Here is a 16,919-nt window from a genome sequence, read left to right as displayed (position 1 = left end):
AACAGGCCTCAGAAACCTAAAATGCTCTTCTCCTCTGAGGTTATAGCCCCTGAGAGGACAAGTGCTGGTGTCACAGGGACCTTCTGAGAACATCACTGCAGTCCAAAGCTGGGTTTCCCCTTGGAAATTTCCCATCCCACTGCCTCACTGGTGAATGTTCCTGTCTCTTTAAGTTGTCACCCTTGGGCCCCCCTCCCTGGGCTTCCTGCCTCTGAGGTCTGAGAGGCAGGACACTTCCCCATGTGCTGGGAGGAAGAGCCTGCTGCACTCACAACTGGAGGACAGCAGTAGGTCAGGGCCTTCTGTGCCAGTCTCAGAGCCTGTCACTGATTCTGCAGGAAAGGTGAGCGTCAACAGGGGAAGGGAGTGGGCCAGGGAATAGGAGCTGTGAGGACCTGGAAGAATTCAGTGCCTCCAAGAAGCTCGCTGAGTGAGCACCTCCGTTCTAGTAGGTACCAGGAAGGGCAGTGGGATCTACTAGTAGAAAGAGTAACTCTGCACTCCTGAGTGTGTAAGGATGCCTGAGTTTCACACACAGCAGCTTGAGGAGCAGTGGCAAGCATCTCCTGCAGCCTGGATGCCCACTGTCTTGCTCAGACTAAACCCCCTTCCAACCTACTCCCCTAACAAGGAAGAAAGGGATCTGCTCACTCTCCTACAGGAACCAAAACATGCTTTAGAACACAGCAAAGACTCCCCACCTGCATATCCGACAAGACAAAGAGATTTCTTTCTTTCTTTTTCTTTTATTTTTATCTTTATTGTTAGAAGTATTACATATGTCCTCTTTACTCCCCCAATGTCCTCTTCTAGCCCACCCCTGCACTTCACCTCAGGCCTTCACCACCCTGTTGTCTGTGTCCATAGGTTATGCATATATGCATACAAGTTGTTTGGTTGATCTCTTCCCACTCATCCACCCTCCCCCACCTTCCCTCTGAGGTTCAACAGTCTGTTCCACCTTTCTATGTATCTGGAAATATTTTATTCATTAGATTCCACATATGAGTGAGACCAAGTAATACTTATCTTTCTCTGACTGGCTTATTTCCCTTAGCATAATACTTTCCAGGTCCATCCATGCTATTGCAACAGGTAAGAGTTCTTTCTATTTTATAACTGCATAGTAATATATTGTGTACTAGTAAATGTACTACAGTTTTTTATCCACTCATCTTCTGATGGGCAGTAAGGCTATTTCCAGATCTTAGCTATTGTAAATTAAACTGCTATGAACATAGGGGTGCATATATTCTTTCTGATTGGTGTTTCTGGTTTCTTAGGATATATTCCTAGAAGTGAGATCACTGGGTCAAATGGGAGTTCAATTTTTAATATTTTGAGGAAACGCCATACTGTTTGCCATGGTGGCTGCACAGTCTGCATTCTCACTAGAAGTGGACAAGGATTCCCTTTTCTCCACATCCTTGCCAGCACTTGTCATTTGTTGATTGGTTGATGATAACCATTCTGACATGTGTGAGGTGATAGCTCATTGTCGTATTGATTTGCTTCTCTTGGATGATTAGTGACTTATAGCATTTTTTCATATATCTCTTGGCTATCTGTAGAGATGTGTCTGTTTAGGTTCTTTGCCCATTTTTTAATTGGATTGTCTTCCTTTTGTTAAGTTGTATGAGATTCTTATATATTTTGGAGATTAACCCCTTATCAAATGTATTATTGGAAAATCTGTTCCCCGTGAACTGGGCTCTCTTGTCATTTTGTTGATGGCTTCTTTTGCTGTGCAGAAGCTTTTTATTTTGACATAGTCCATTTGTTTATTTTCTTCTTAGTTTCCATTCTCCTAAGAGATGTATTGGTAAACAAATTGCTATCATAGATATCTGAGATTGCTGCCTATGGTTTCTTCTGAGGTTTTTATAGTTTCACCTCTTACATTTAAGTCTTTTATCCATTTTGAGTTTATTCTTGAGTATGGTGTAAATTGGTGGTCTAGTTTCATTTTTTGCATGTATCAGTCCAATTTTCCCAACACCATTTACTGAAGAGACTATCTTTACTCCATTGTATGCTCTTGCCTCCTTTTTCAAATATTAATTGAGGATAGTGGCTTGGGCCAATTTCTGGGATCTCTGTTCTGTTCCATTGGTCTATATGTCTGTTCTTGTACCAGATCCAGGCTGTCGTGAGCACAGTGGCTTTGTAGTATAACTTGATATCTGGTATTGTGACTCCTCCAACTTTGTTGTTCTTTCTCAAGATGGCTGTGCTATTCAGGGGTATTTTTTTATTTTCATATAATGGTAAATTCTGCGGTGTTTGTTCTAGATCTGTAAAATATGTCATTTGTATTTTAATAGGGATTGCATTGAATCTATAAGTTGCTTTGGATAGTATAGACATTTTAATTATGTTGATTCTACCAATCCATGAGCATAGTATATTCTTCCACTTGTTTATAACTTCCTCTATCTCTTTTTTCAATGTCCTATAGTTTTCTGAGTATAGGTCTTTTACCACCTTGGTTAAATTTTTCCTAAGTATCTTAAATTTTTTCTTGCAATGGTAAAAGGGATTGCTTTTTTAGTTTCTCTTTCTGAGAGTTCCAAATTGTTGTATAAAAATGGCATCAATTTCTGCATTAATTTTGTATGCTTGCTATGTTGCTGAATTCATTTATTAAATCTAGTAGTGTGTTTATGGAGTCTTTAGGGTTTTCTATGTACAATATCATGTCATTTGCAAATAATGATAGTTTGACTTTCTCCATTCCAATTTGGATGTCTCTTAGTTGTTCTTGTCTGATCACTATAGCTAAGACTTCTGGTACTATGTTGAAGAAGAGTAGTGAAAGTGAGCACCCCTGTCTTGTTCCTTTTTTATTTTTACTTTATTTTATTTTTTCCCATTGAGTGTGATGTTGGCTGCAGGTTTGTGATATCTGGTTTTTATTATGTTAAGGTATGATCCCTCTTACCATTTTGCTGAGAGTTTTTATTTTAAAAAGTGTTGAATTTTGTCAAATGCTCTTTCTACATCAATTGATATGATCGTGTGCTTTTTGTCTTGTAATCTGTTTATGTGATGTATCACAGTTATTGATTTGTGAATACTGTACTAGCCTTACATCCCTGGAATAAATCTTTTTAATGTGTTGCTGGATCTGATTTGATAATATTTAGTTGAGGATTTTAGCATCTTTGTTCATCAGGGATATAATTCTATATCCTATAATTCTCTTTCTTTGTATTGTCTTTGTCTGGTTTTGGAATTAGGATAATACTGTCTCATAGAAAGAGCTTGGAAGTGCTCCTGTCTCTTGAATTTTTTGGAATAATTTGAGGAGGATAGGTATTATTTCTTCTTTGAATGTTTGGTAAAACTCCCTTGTGAAGTCCAGTCTGGACCAGGGCTTTTGTTTACTGGAAGGTTTTTTTTTTTTTAATTATTACTGATTCAATTTCATCAGTAGTTATCACACTATTCAGGTTTTCTGATTCTTTCTGATTGATTTTTGGAATATTGTCCTTTTCTAAGAATATGTCCCTTTCATCCAGGTTTCCCAGTCATTCATAGTAATTTTTTTTTATGATCCTTTGTATTTCTGTGGTGTCAGTTGTTTCTTTGCCTCTTTCATTTCTGATTTTGTTTGAGTCCTTTCTTTCTGTTTCCTGGTGAGTCTGGCTAGAACTTCATCAATCTTGCTTATTCTTTCAAAAAACTAGCTCTTGGTTTTATTGATCTTTTGTATTATTTTGTTTTGTTTTGGTTTGGCTTTTTGGCCTCTATGTCATTTATTTCTGCTCTGATCTTTATTATTTTCTCCCTTCTACTTACTGTGGGCTTTTCTTGTTGTTCTCTTTCTAATTATTTAAGTTGTTGGGTTAGACAGCTTATTAGAAGTTTTCCTTATTTTTTGAGGAGGCCTGTAGTGCTATGAACTTTCCTCTCAGGACTGCTTTTGCTGAGTCCCATACATTTGGGGTTGTTGTATGTTCATTTTCATTTGTTTCCAGGATGTGTTTTATTTCTTTTTTTATTTCTACTTGATGATCTCTTTGGTAACCTATTCATTTTTTAACAGCATGCTATTTAGACTCCATGTTTGAATGTTTTTTAGTGTTTTTATTATAGTTGATTTCTAATTTTATGACATTGTGATCTGAGAAGATGCTTGACATGATTTTAATCTTGAATTTGTAGAAGTTTAGCTTGTGTCCAAACATGTGGTCTATCATTGAAAATGTCCCATGTGCACTTAAGAAGAATGTATATTCTGTAGCTTTGGTGAAATGTTCTGAAAAGTCAATTAATTCTATCTGAACTAGTGTGTCATTTAGGTTTGCTGTTTCCTTGCTGATTTTTTTACTAGAAGATCAATAAACTGTTTGGAGTATTAAAGTCCCCTACCATGATTGTATTGCTGTTTATCTCTCCTTTTAAGTCCCCCGGAAGTTTTATTATATATTTAGGTGCTCCTATATTGGGTTCATACATATTTATCAGAGTTATATCCTCTTGTTGTATATAGCCCTTTAGTATTATGAAGTGGCCTTCCCTAGCTCTTGTTATGGCCTTCACTTTGAAGTCTATTTTGTCTGATATGAGTATTGCTACCCCAAATTTATATTTTTTTTCCATTGGCCTGGAAAATTTTTTTCCATTCCTTCATTTTCAGTCTGTGTGAGTCATTTGTTCTGCGGTAGGTCTCTTGTAATATATATATCTCCTATCTAATAAAGAGGAAATATGCTAATTGACCCTCACGCCATCTCAAAGATGGCAGCGCCCACAACCAATAAGGAGGGAATATGCTAATTGACTGCCCTGCCCTCAAATATGGCAGCGCCCACAGCTAATAATGAGGGAATATGCTAATTGACTGTCCTGCCCTCAAAGATGGCTGTGCCCACAGCCACAAGATGGCAGCGCCCAGTCCCCTCAGCCCCGCTGGGGCGGCAGGCACATGGCAAGGCTGGGCCTGCCCCCAGGTGGGCCCGGCCTTGCCACACACCTGCCTCCAGAGTCCCCCAGTCCCCTTAGCCCCCCACCCACCCAGGGCAAGCCCAAGGCACAGGCAAGCCTCGGATGGTAGCTGCCCAGCCAACACCTGAGGTGCAGGCAAGGCTCAGATGGCAGCTGACCAGCTGCCCAGGGCTGCCTGAGGCTCAGGTAACCAGGGCTGGCCGAGGCTTATGCTTCTGGCAATGGCAGCAACAGAGATGTGATGGGGTGTTGCCTTCCCCTGATCACCGGATCACCTCCCATCCCCGAGGGCTCCTGGACTGTGAGAGAGAGCAGGGCGGACTGGGTGACACCCCCTCCAGTGCATGAATTTTCATGCACCCGGCCTCTAGTGTATATATCTGTATATACACATATATACGAGATTTGTGCACTGGGGAGGGGTCCCTAAGCCTAGCCTGCACCCTCTCACAGTCTGTGACCCCTCGGGGAATGTCCACCTGCCAGCTTAGGCCTGATCCCCCCAGGGGGCAGCGGGCCTAAGCCAGCAGTCAGACATCCCTCTCGCAGTCCGGGGCTCTCGCAGTCCTGGACCCATCGATCCTACCGCCCACCTGAAGCAGAGGCAGGAGAGGCTCCCATCACTGCCACTGTGCTCGCCAGCTATGAGCCTGACTTCTGGCTGAACAGCGCTCCCTCTGTAGGAGCACACTGACCACAGTGGGTGTCTGCCCCTGGTGGTCAGTGCGCATCATAGCAACTGGTCGGTCCACCATTTGGTCGATTTGCATATTATGCTTTTATTATACAGGATATGTCTTGTTTTCTTCTCCATTAAGCTACCCTATGTCTTTTTATTGGAGCATTTAATCCATTTACATTTAATGTTATTATTGATAGGCACTTGTTTGTTGCCATTTTTATTCTTTATGCCTATGTTCTTTTTCCCCTTTCTATTTCTTCTTTTTACAACAGTCCTTTTAGCATTTCTTGCATTGCTGGTTTGATGATAATAAACTCCACTGGCATTTTTTGTCTGTGAAACTCCTAATTTCAACTTAAATTTTGAATGATAACCTTGCTGGATAGAGTAGTCTTGGATTCAGTCCCTTGCTTTTTATTATTTTGTATACTTCATGACACTCCCTTCTGGCCTGAAGTGTTTCTATTGAGAAATAAGCTGATTGTCTAATGGGAGTTCCCTTGTAGGTAACTTTCTGTCTCTCTCTTGCAATCTTTAAGATTCTTTCTTTTCTTTAATGTTGCCATTTTAATTATGATTAGCCTTGGTTGAGTCTTTTTGGGTTCATCTTTATTGGGACTCTCTGTGCTTCCTGGATTGTGTGACATTTTCTTCCCCAAGTCAGGGAAGTATTCTATCATTATTTCTTCAAACAGGTTTTCTATTGCTTGCTCAGCCTTTTCTCCTCCTGGCACCCCTATTATGTGGATTTTGTTTGTTTGTTTCATGTTGTCCAAAATCTCCCTTAAACTCTCCTCCTGCTTATTAATATATATTTTTTTTATTTTCTGCTCTGAATAGGTGTTTTTTCTACCTTTTCTGCCAATTCACTGATTTAGTCCTCAGCTTTTTCTAGTCTATTGTTGAATCCTCCATGGTGTTCTTTATTTCAGTTATGTTGTTACTCATTTCCAATTGATTCTCATTTATTCTTTCAACCTCTCTTTTCATGTTGGTGTAGATCTCATTAAATCCCTTAATATCCTCATTAATTTCTTTATTATTCATATTGCTTGTAGTTCTCACTGAATTGTTTGAGCACCCTCATAACCATTACTCTGGAGTATTTATCTGACTTGCCTCCATTTCATTTAGTTCCTTTTCTGGCAATTCCTCCTTTTCTTTCATTTGGGAGTTGTTTCTTTGTCTCCCCATTTTGTGTTTGTCTCTATGTATTAGATCAAACTGCTATGCTTCCTGAATTTTGGGGGTGGTCTTATGTAGCAGGTGTTTTGTAAGACCCAGTGGTGCAGTCTCCTAAATCTCCTGAGCAGGGTGCTCTATGATAGCCCCTAACTTGAGTTATTTTGGTTCTCCTGTTGTAGTTCAGTCTTAAATATTATTGTCCCATTCATGGATTTGGCTGCCCCCAAATCGAGCTTGTAGAAGTCTCAGCTTGGGGGCAAGATATCAGGAATTGATGTGGGGGTGTGTCCCAGTCTCCTCTCAGGCTGGCTGACTATGTGGCTCACCCACAACCATGTCATGCAAGCTGTTGTGGAGGAGCTGACCAAAAAGAAGGAAATCCCCAAAAACAGGATGTTTAGGAAACCCTGGACTAAATGAATAGACTTGGTCCCTTGGAGTTTTAACATATAAGATCTTATGTGTTTTCCATTCTTCTATGATAGTATGTGTTTGTGACCCCATATTTTGCTCTCTGGACCTTTCTCTGGAACTTTCTAAATCCCACTCCAAACTCTTTGGGAAGTTCTAGAGGGCATACCCACAGGTACTGTTGTTAAAGACAACTCTCTAAGACACCAGAGTGATGTTACCAACAGCACCCTGAGTCATTGGAAGAGGGCTGTTCCCAGTCTTGATCCTTGTCTTCTCATATGAATGAATTTATGTGAGAGATCTTGACTGCATTGTGTAAAGCCAATTTATTAAAGCATGCACCTTTATTGAAAAAGCAAACAAGCAAACCTATAAATCTGGCTTATGAAGCTCAGAAGGGCTCTCAAATAATCTGAAGAGCAAATTGGGTGGGGATGTGAGGTGTTATATACCCACCTGTTGACTTAATTCCTCTGCTAACTATTTTGGTACAGATTCATTCTCAAGGTTCCTGTTTTTACTTTGCTGTGGCCTTCCCAGAATTCATGAGAAGCACCTGGCAACTTTATCTTGCCAAGCCTTGAGACTGCTGGCTTCTCTGCTTAGGTAGTAAATCTGCCCTTTCTCCATTTTCCCTTTCCCCTTCCCTTTCTGCATTCTCTCATTAGAGAGGTTTTTTAACCATTTGCTCTTGTGTTCTTAGCTGGGAAAGATAATGGTTTGTGAGTTACAAACTGGATGTAAATTGCCCACACTGTTTGGCCTTGTTTTAACTTAACTGTCTCAGTTTCTCTATTTCTCCTTCCCTGGAATCCTATAATATTGTGAGTTCCCTGTACCTTCTCATCTCCTATAGCCAGAATTCCTTACATTAGCTAAATCTATTGTCTTTTTACTGCCTCTGTAGCTCTATCTCTATTTCTTCTCTGGTTTCAGTCATGGGATTGTGTTGATTTCCATGGGAGTGAACATTACTTAAGTCTTTGGGCGTGAGGGGAGCTCCTGCAGATACTTGAACACCTTTGAATTGAGGACCCGGACAGCCCATCATCTAAGTCTTTTGGCAAGAGACAAGGTATTCAGCCTGCCTTTTCCTTTGCTTCTCCTTGTGCAGTGCCAACTGGAGAGAACACAATAACCTATGGTAACCAGGTGGACAACATGAAGAGGTAGAATTTTAAATGGAAGGAGAAGTACAGAAAGGACTCAGACAAAGTGTCAGGGAGGCTGAACAGTCACAGGCCTGAGGGCACAAGGCAGCTGGGAAAGGCCAGATTCTGTTCTGGGGAGCATGTAATTGAGGGGTTTCATTGTCCTGAGGCTGGAGAAGCAGACTGAGGACAGACTGCACTGTGCACAGGGACTCAGTGAGCACAGAGTGTTTGATTATATTAAATACTGACTGATTGGCTAGAACCACTTTACTTGTAGAAGTCTCAGCTTGGGGGCAGGATATCAGGAATTGATGTGGGGGTGTGTCCCAATCTTTCCAGGACACCGAACATATTTAAACACATTGAGATAGGACAATGATTTGACTCCTGAGAGCAGAGTCAGAGGCTGCAGATCACCTGGAACATAGGTTTCTTCTCCTATTTCCAAAACAAAAATTCCAATTCTCTTCTTGTCTGTCTCCCAAGCCAACTACCTAAGTGTTTCCCTTTTCCTTGCCAAATTTTCCACTTCTCATGGTTTTCCAAAGTCTCCCTTGGCTGCTGAATCTCCTGAAAAGATGTAGTATCTACAGCTTTGGTCACTAACATAGAATTACCTGGGAAAATTTAATATCTAAAATTTTCTCACTGACATAGACTGTTACAATCTCCCCTCTACCCTTTGCATTTGACGTCCCTGTAAAGGCAAAACCAAGGTCACCAAACCCTCTCACAGTCCAAACCCAGCCCAGGCCCTTCCAAAGTCCTTCCCTCTATTCCAGTGACTGCGAACCTTTTGAGCTCAGTGTATCAGCATTTTGAAAAATCCTAACTTAACTCTGGTGCCGTGTCACATATAGAAACTTTTTTATATTTGCAACCATAGTAAAACAAAGATTTATATTTTTGATTTATATTTTTGATATTTATTTTATATATTTAAATGCCATTTAACAAAGAAAAATCAACCTAAAAAATGAGTTCACATGTCACCTCTGACACGCATGTCATAGGTTCGCCATCACTGCTCTGTTCTGACATTCAGGGGAAACAGGAACCACAACTTTGTCACTGTGGTGTCACTAACTCTTTGGATTTGGCCTGATATAATGTAGGTTGTTATACCTATTTGAGGAATGAATGAATGAATGAATGAATGAACGAACAAATGAACAAATTGTGTTTGGGACTCTTTCAGGTAAGCATGGGAGGACGGAAGATGGCAAGAGATGAAGAAAGTGCCTATGGTAAGAATAAATGCACTGCATACTTGCCCCCAGGTGTGAGTTCTGGGTAATGAGGGGAATGGGTGAACTCAGAACTGAACAGACAACCCCAAAAGGCTCTCTGAGGTGTCTGGAGTGAAAAAGCAAGAGCCCTGAGATAGGCATTTTAGCTTGGTCTTTGCCCCTGCCCATTTCAGAGATATGAACTTGACTACACCTTCATTTCCCAACTATAAAATGAGGATAATAAACCTACTCTGATCTCCACAGAAGAGGCTGTAGAGGGTACCAGATCATGCAATAAATGGAATGTGACTCACCAGGTAGAATGTTAGAGAACCAGGATGGAGGGTTAAACAGGTGTCTCATTAGCAGGCAGCAGGATTAGCAGGCAGAAGGAAGAAGGAAGGAGGTGATCTCATCCAATCCTTTCAACACCCCAGAAGAAATTTGTTACTGTTATTCCCGTTTTTGAGCAAAGGTTTATTACTTAGATTAAGTACCTTCCAAGGTGGCACAGTTGGCCAATGGCGGGTCTATGAGTCAAACCCAGACTGTTTGGGACTCCAGATAGCCCTTCACCCCCAGGCTACTGCCCCTTCCTGATCATCTTCCTGGGCTGGAATCTGGGAGAAGTACAGCAGAGGCCACTGAAGCCTCAAATAAAGACAGCGCTGCAGAGTGTGGACCACCAGGGATGATGGAGGTGAAGTCATGCCAGGAACGATGAAGGGGACTCCCCTAGAGAAAGTCCCTCCAGGTGCTGGGCATCTACAGGTGCACATGGTGAAGCCAGGGTGACAGGGATACTTGGTGAAGATCCTCCTGAGTTCATAAGGCTTGGGTTGGAAAAGCAGAGTTGAGGCACTGTTGTTCTTGTTCCAAGGGCTTCCGGGTCCAGACAACCAGGATACATTGCTTTAAGGTTTGGAAGCTCACAGATAACTTGTCCTCCAGGTTCCGAAGACACCACGCAGGCCCTGCAGGAGCCCCGGCTGAGGCTCATCCTGGTGGGGAAGACAGGGGCTGGGAAGAGCGCCACCGGGAACAGCATCCTGGGCCACACGCGGTTCCTCTCCAGACTCGCAGCCACTTCGGTGACCAGAACCTGCGAGGTGGGGAGTCGCAGGTGGGACAGGTGGCACGTGGAAGTCATGGACACCCCAGACCTTTTTAGCTCCCTAGTCCCCAAGACAGACCCGGGGTGCCAGGAGCGAGCCCGCTGCTACCTGCTGTCGGCTCCTGGGCCCCACGCGCTGCTCCTAGTGACTCAGCTGGGCCGCTTCACTGCGCAGGACCAGCAGGCCGTGAGCGCGCTCAAGGACCTTTTTGGAGACAACGTGGTGAAGCGCACCATCGTGCTGTTCACGCGCAAGGAGGACCTGGCCGGCGGCTCCCTGCAGGAGTACGTGCGCGACACGGACAACCGTGCCCTGCGGGCTCTGGTGGCCCAGTGCGGGGGCCGCGTGTGCGCCTTCGACAACCGGGCAATGGGAGGGGAACTGGAGGACCAGGTGCAGGAGCTGCTAGTGCTGGTAGAGCGCCTGGTGCGGGACCACGTGGGTGTTCCCTACTCCAACGATGTGTATCGCCTGTTGCAGGAGCTGGCCTTCTCCAGCCCCGAGGAGAAGCTGAGAAGGGTGGCAGAGAGGCTGGCAAGCCCCGTGCAGAGGCGACAAGGGCGCGGGCTGCTGGGCCGGCTGTGTGGGTGGGTAAAGGCTTCAAAGTTGCGCACAGCCATGCTGCTGGGCGTCCTGTTCCTGCTTTGTGTAGTGCTCTCCAGACGCTGGTCTCAGGCCGTGGACGAGGTCCGTCCTGAGTGACAGAGTGGATATAAGTAGGACTTGGAACCATCACCTGACAATCACACTCTTCCCTGGTGTCTGTGCGTCCAGGGCCCACAGGCTTCCCTTGTGTCCCTCACTGGCAGTAACCTACCAACCCAAAGACAAAAATCCTGCCCGATCCCATCTCCCCTCAAACCTGCTCCTAGTACCTGGCCCTCCCTGAGCTCTTCTTACTGAAGCCCAACAAGTATTGCTCTTGCCTGTTTTCCACTGACCTCAGGCTGCTGTCCCAGGTCCAGGAATCATCCCTGGTCTCCTCAGAGGACCAAGGGCCAGAACCAACACAAAGCCTCAGTCCAGACCCATTTATTTCAATTGAATCTGAATTGCATGAATAAAGCCTTGGACATTCACTTGTGTTAACGAAAATCAATATTTGTAGATGTTTGTTCATCTGCTTATATGGCCATTGAACAAAGACACTGCTCTGTCATTCTTAAGCCCTTCTGCAAAAACCACGCACCCAAGTGCACACACACATTGGGGTGAGTACCCACAAGAAGACAAGACACTGAACTGTCCATCTGCCCCAGGAAGGGATGCCTCCCTCCACCTCCATTCAGACCCCTTCACAGTGTGAATGCGGAGTCTCCTACAAGTCCAAGAAAACTTCAACCAGAGACTTGAGTCTCTAGGAGCCACTGAGGCCCTGTGGAAAGTGTATTCCCAAAGAGGAGTTTTCTCACTGGCTGACACACTCATAGGGTGAGAGAATGCTTTTCAACTCAGGGGTAAATTTTTAAAAAGTAGAAGATTTGGAAATTTTTATTTCAATCTCAAAAGAAAGGGCAAACAGGTCTTTGTGGGCTAAGTATTGGTGATACAAGGTGAGGAAAAGAGTTCCGTGCAGACCTGGGGGAGTTCACTCTCTGACCCAGATAAAATGAGCCAGGTTAGTATGGCTCACCTGCTCACCCACACTTCTGTCTCAGCATCTCCACCTCCATATACAAACTCAATACTGCTGGGTAATTCCAGATCTCTTCCCTACAGTATCCTCCACCCAGTGCCTTCTCAGACAGTGATTCCCAGGTCTTTGATGCCTTCCCATCACTAACGAGACATGTAACAGGGAAAAATAGCTGCAATAGCTGAGTACATATTGGAACAAGAGGCCCACAAGCCCTGCCCAGAAACCTCTGGGAACACGAAGAGGAACGCCAGTGCCAATTGCTGAGACTTGGCATTCCCTTGGTTGCCAAGGACACTGTGGTCCAAGGGTTCTGCACAGATCCCAGCAGAGGCACTGATAAGGAATCTTGATTTTGGTCTTGTCCACTTGTCAATATCTTTTTGCAAGAAAACTCTTGCTGATGAAGGAGATGGTCACTGATGAGAATAAACGAGAAAAAAAGAATAGCAAAGTGTCTAGTGTGAGCAATGAAACTGCATCTTGATTATTGTGTTTTGGTGTGGTAGGAATGGAGCTCAAAGAATCCCCAAGGGACAGTGATTGAGGTGATTGGGAATGTAGGAAGGAGCACCCAGGGATTCCAGAGGACAGGCACACCCTACTATGGCTGCCATCCAGACCATTAGGGAAGAGAGTGTGTTTGCTGCCTACACATCAGTTAAAAGACAGAGATTAGGAGAGTAGATTAAAACACATGAACCAACCATATGCTGCTTATAGAAAAGTCCTTTCAAATATTATGATAGAAACATGTTGAAAATTAAAGGATAGAAAAGGTAAGTGGTGCAAATATTACTCATGCAAAAGGAAGAATAAATGGCTGTATTGATAGCAAATAAATTAGACTTCAGAATAAAGAAAATTACCAGAGACAGAGAGGAACATTATATATCAATACATAGGTCACTCCACCAAGCAGACAGATGTGTTTTCCCAAGCAACAAATATGGGAAATATGTGAAAGAGAAACTGACAACTGAAAGGATAAATAGAAAAATCCATTATTATAGTTACAGACTTCACCACCCTCTTAACAATTGACAGAACAGCTACATAAAAAAATGAGTAAGGATCTAGAAGAATTCCATTAATACCTCAATCAAGGGATCTATTGATATTTATAGAAGTTAATATTTGCAGAAGACATATTTTTTCAGGTGCACATATACCAAGACAAGCCATATCCTGAGCCATAAAACAAATCTCAGACAAATTGAAGAGAATTGAAATCATATGGGCTATGTTCTCAGGCCACAATGGAATTGAGCTGGAACTCCAATGGAAAGGTAACAGAAATATCTTCTGCACTACCCTATCAGCAGTATCAAGACTCCCTAAACCATCATCAGAATCTGAGAAAAGACACCGTTGATTGCCTCCAAAGTCAAAAATCTATGTCTGAATAGGAACTTTTCTGGGTATGGAAGACACTCAGGACACTATCACTGAAGGATTGCAGAGCAAGGGGTACATGCCCATTTCCCCCCTTTTTTGCTACCCATTGCTGAAGCAAATCTCCTTTGTTATGGGAAGAGCAGATAATGTTCCCCACCTGTCTGTCTCCTGGTCCCAACATTCATTCACTCCTTTTCTACTCAGAGGATAGATGACCTTGCTCAAGAAGGGACAATTTCAGTCTCTGCTCACCCCTGGCCAGCCCTCGCTCACCAGGGGTAATTTAGTCTCTTCATACAAGTTCTAAGAGCAGCAGCCTGGTCAGGGGGAGATATCATCCTGGATGAGTTGAGAATCAGCCTCACAGAACACTGGCAACACGAAGGGTCATATCTCTACAAAGCTATGAACAGCCTCCTACTCCATCCACTCACATTGGTTCTGGGAGATCTTTAAACAGGAGAGACTGTCTATTTCTGACAAAGGAGGAAACCAGGGCCTAGAAAGTGTAGATGGTACACACCAAGCCACACTCTGCCATGAATTCTTGCTAAGAGTTTAAATGGAGCACAATATTTTTCAAGCATAGCTTCAGGAGGAATGAGCTTCACAGGAACCCAACCCAATACCACAATTGTAGCCAACTGCCAAGAAGAAATCAATGCTAATTGACCAAATAGTGTATAAAAGCACTGGCTATGCCTCCCTTTGGAGAGACAGAGTTTTGGATGTGAATCGCCCCTCTCTTTTACTTGCTAACGGAAATAAACTACCTTGTGACAACCACTTTTTGTTCTTAAATAGAACGTCCCAAGCGGGAAACCCTTAAGTTCAGTAACATCATGAAACTTTAGCCACAAAAGTGTCTAGGGCCAGGACAGATTCAGAGATATAGGGTGGAAGACTTGCTGCTGAGTTAACAATAGCTAGTACAGATGACAACAAACAATGGTTTCCTGCTGTGGAGGACAAACACTCTTCTACTTGCAACAAATGAAGTAAGTGCTATAGTGCAAGGACTAAAATGACCCCATTTATGATGAGTTTGGCCTTGTAGCCAAACTCTTTTCAAGGAAACAATTTGCTTGTTACTTCTTCATATGTGATCCTAAATTTAAGATAAAGAGAAGTATTGAGTGTTAAAAAACAAACTTACTTCCAAAACAGTAGCCTCTAATTTTACATACTTTTCTTGGTGCCCAGGTGAGAAGGAGCTCAATGTAACTATTACATGTGCCACCAGGCTATGTGTTAATAAACAGGTACAAGGTTCTGCATTATGGTGCCCTGTTCCCTGAAGAAATTTTCACACAGTATTTCTAATGGACTTGGTCACTTATATAGCAATTGTTAGTGAAGTGCCCAGCGAGGAACCCATATTGGAACGACCTTTAGACTCAAAAACTCTGAGCAAAAAACAAGTCCCTGGTCTCAGACCACACCAGAAGTCACCCAGAGTGTGAAACCACAAGAGCAAAGTATAAGCCAATGTCAAAGTCACCTAGAAAACAAATGACAATGAGACCAAAAGCTGCAAAACAGGAAGCACAGCACAAAACGACTTTTCTCAGGCAACATCATGAGACTGTGAAATAAAGAAAATCAAGAATGAAAAAGAAAGAGAAAGCAATCAGACAACTGAAATAACAGGCAGCAGAAGGTAAACAGCTAGGAAAACCAGTTGGAGAACATTCAAAAGGAAACAGCGCTTTTCCTGAAGCTAGGAAATTTGAATTGAGTCTTTTAAGTAGTCAAAGAAAACAAATGGGTACCAGAAATAACCACAAATATGTCTTCTTTAAATCTGATGGGAATAACATGAATGTTTTTTGGCCCACACTTGATATTTGTCCATAATGTATCCAAAATTCCGAATATGTGAGAAATTTAAAAAGTTGTTAAATTGACTTTTCCTGCCTTTTAATATAAAGTGGGGAGGATGGAGAGTGAGGTTTTGATTCGTTGTTTTTTAAACCAAAGCAGGACAGTCTTAAAAAGATGTATCATTTTTATTCACTAAGACAGAATCTCATATACACAAACTAGAGGCCCAGTGCACGAAATTCATGCACGGTGGTGGGGGGTGGGTGTCCCTCAGCCTGGCCTGCACCCTCTCCAATCTGGGAACCCTTGGGGGATATCCGATTGCCAGTTTAGGCCCAATCCCGATGCCACAGGATTGGGCCTAAACCGGCAGTCAGACATCCCTCTTAAAATCTAGGACTGCTAGCTCCTAACCATTCACCTATCTGCTTGCCTGGTCACCCCTAACTGCTCTCCTCTGCTGGCCTGATCACCCTTAACTGCTCTCCCCTGCCAACCTGATTACCCCTAACTGATCTCCCCTGCTGACCTGATCACCCTTAACTGCTCTCCCCTGCCAGCCTGATTGTTCCTAACTGCTCTCCCCTGCTGGCCTGATCTCCCCTAACCGCTTTGCCTGCCTGCCTGATGGCCCCTAACTGCCTCTGCCTTGGTCCCCACCACTGTGGCTTTTTCCAGAAGGACGTCCAGAAGACATCCAGTCTATCTGGTCTAATTAGAATATTACCCTTTTTATTAGTATAGATATATCTTTGAAGAATACTGATCTCATGCAATGAATGGTGAAGTAATTCCTCTTCTGGTTTTCAAAACTGTCTGCAATGTATTGGTGTTAATTCCTTAAATGTTTAATGAATTCACCAATGAAGTCATCTGGTACTGGGCTTTTCTTTGGTTACAGGGTTTTATTTTAACTTAACCTCTGTACTTGTTATAGGTATATTCAGATTTTATTTTGGCTTGAGTCACTTTCAGTAATTAGTGTCCTAGGAATCTAATGTACAGCATAAAAAAGCAATGAAAAAAAAATAAAATTTAGTTAGCAGTTAGCTGACAGCTTCCTGCTACAAGAACCGACATTAGCTTTTGAGAGAAAGCCATGCCCTTCCCAGGCCCAGCTCAGCAGATCTCCCAGTGTCTGCCCAAGCAGGATGTGGCTATAGGTCAGCCTTTGCCCCAGAATTCTCTACTGCATAGGCACAGGCTTTGTCAGATCTGGGGATCACTTTGTCCAACCCAGCTACTACTTTCCTTTCCTTTTCAAATGTGAGCTCTTAGTGAGGTCTGACGCTTCCTCTGCCCCATGGAGTGGCTGTGCCTGGCAGCCCA

At 43.1% G+C, this 16,919-nt stretch overlaps 1 protein-coding gene across 6 annotated transcripts; it reads left to right on the top strand.

Moving 5' to 3' along the window:
- Positions 1-248: 248 nt before the first annotated feature.
- On the top strand, positions 249-12,805 carry GIMAP1 (GTPase, IMAP family member 1; the record flags this gene model as incomplete). Of its 6 annotated transcripts, XM_081102690.1 has the most annotated exons (5): positions 267-343; positions 1,058-1,095; positions 8,168-8,306; positions 9,584-9,632; positions 10,569-12,805. In XM_081102690.1, the coding sequence occupies 2 exons, from the start codon at positions 9,590-9,592 to the stop codon at positions 11,432-11,434; spliced, it is 909 nt and encodes a 302-aa protein (XP_080958816.1). In that variant the 3' UTR covers positions 11,435-12,805. The 6 variants fall into 6 exon arrangements, with proteins under 6 accessions (XP_080958814.1, XP_080958815.1, XP_080958816.1 ...); XM_081102688.1 differs by lacking the exon at positions 8,168-8,306 and having other exon boundaries at positions 249-343; XM_081102691.1 differs by lacking the exons at positions 1,058-1,095; positions 8,168-8,306 and adding an exon at positions 7,726-7,837.
- Positions 12,806-16,919: the final 4,114 nt, after the last annotated feature.

The sequence above is a fragment of the Myotis nattereri genome (genome assembly GCF_964212035.1).
Source record: "Myotis nattereri genome assembly, chromosome: 11".
Taxonomy (NCBI): Eukaryota; Metazoa; Chordata; class Mammalia; order Chiroptera; family Vespertilionidae; genus Myotis; species Myotis nattereri.
This window is presented reverse-complemented; position numbering and strand designations above follow the sequence as displayed.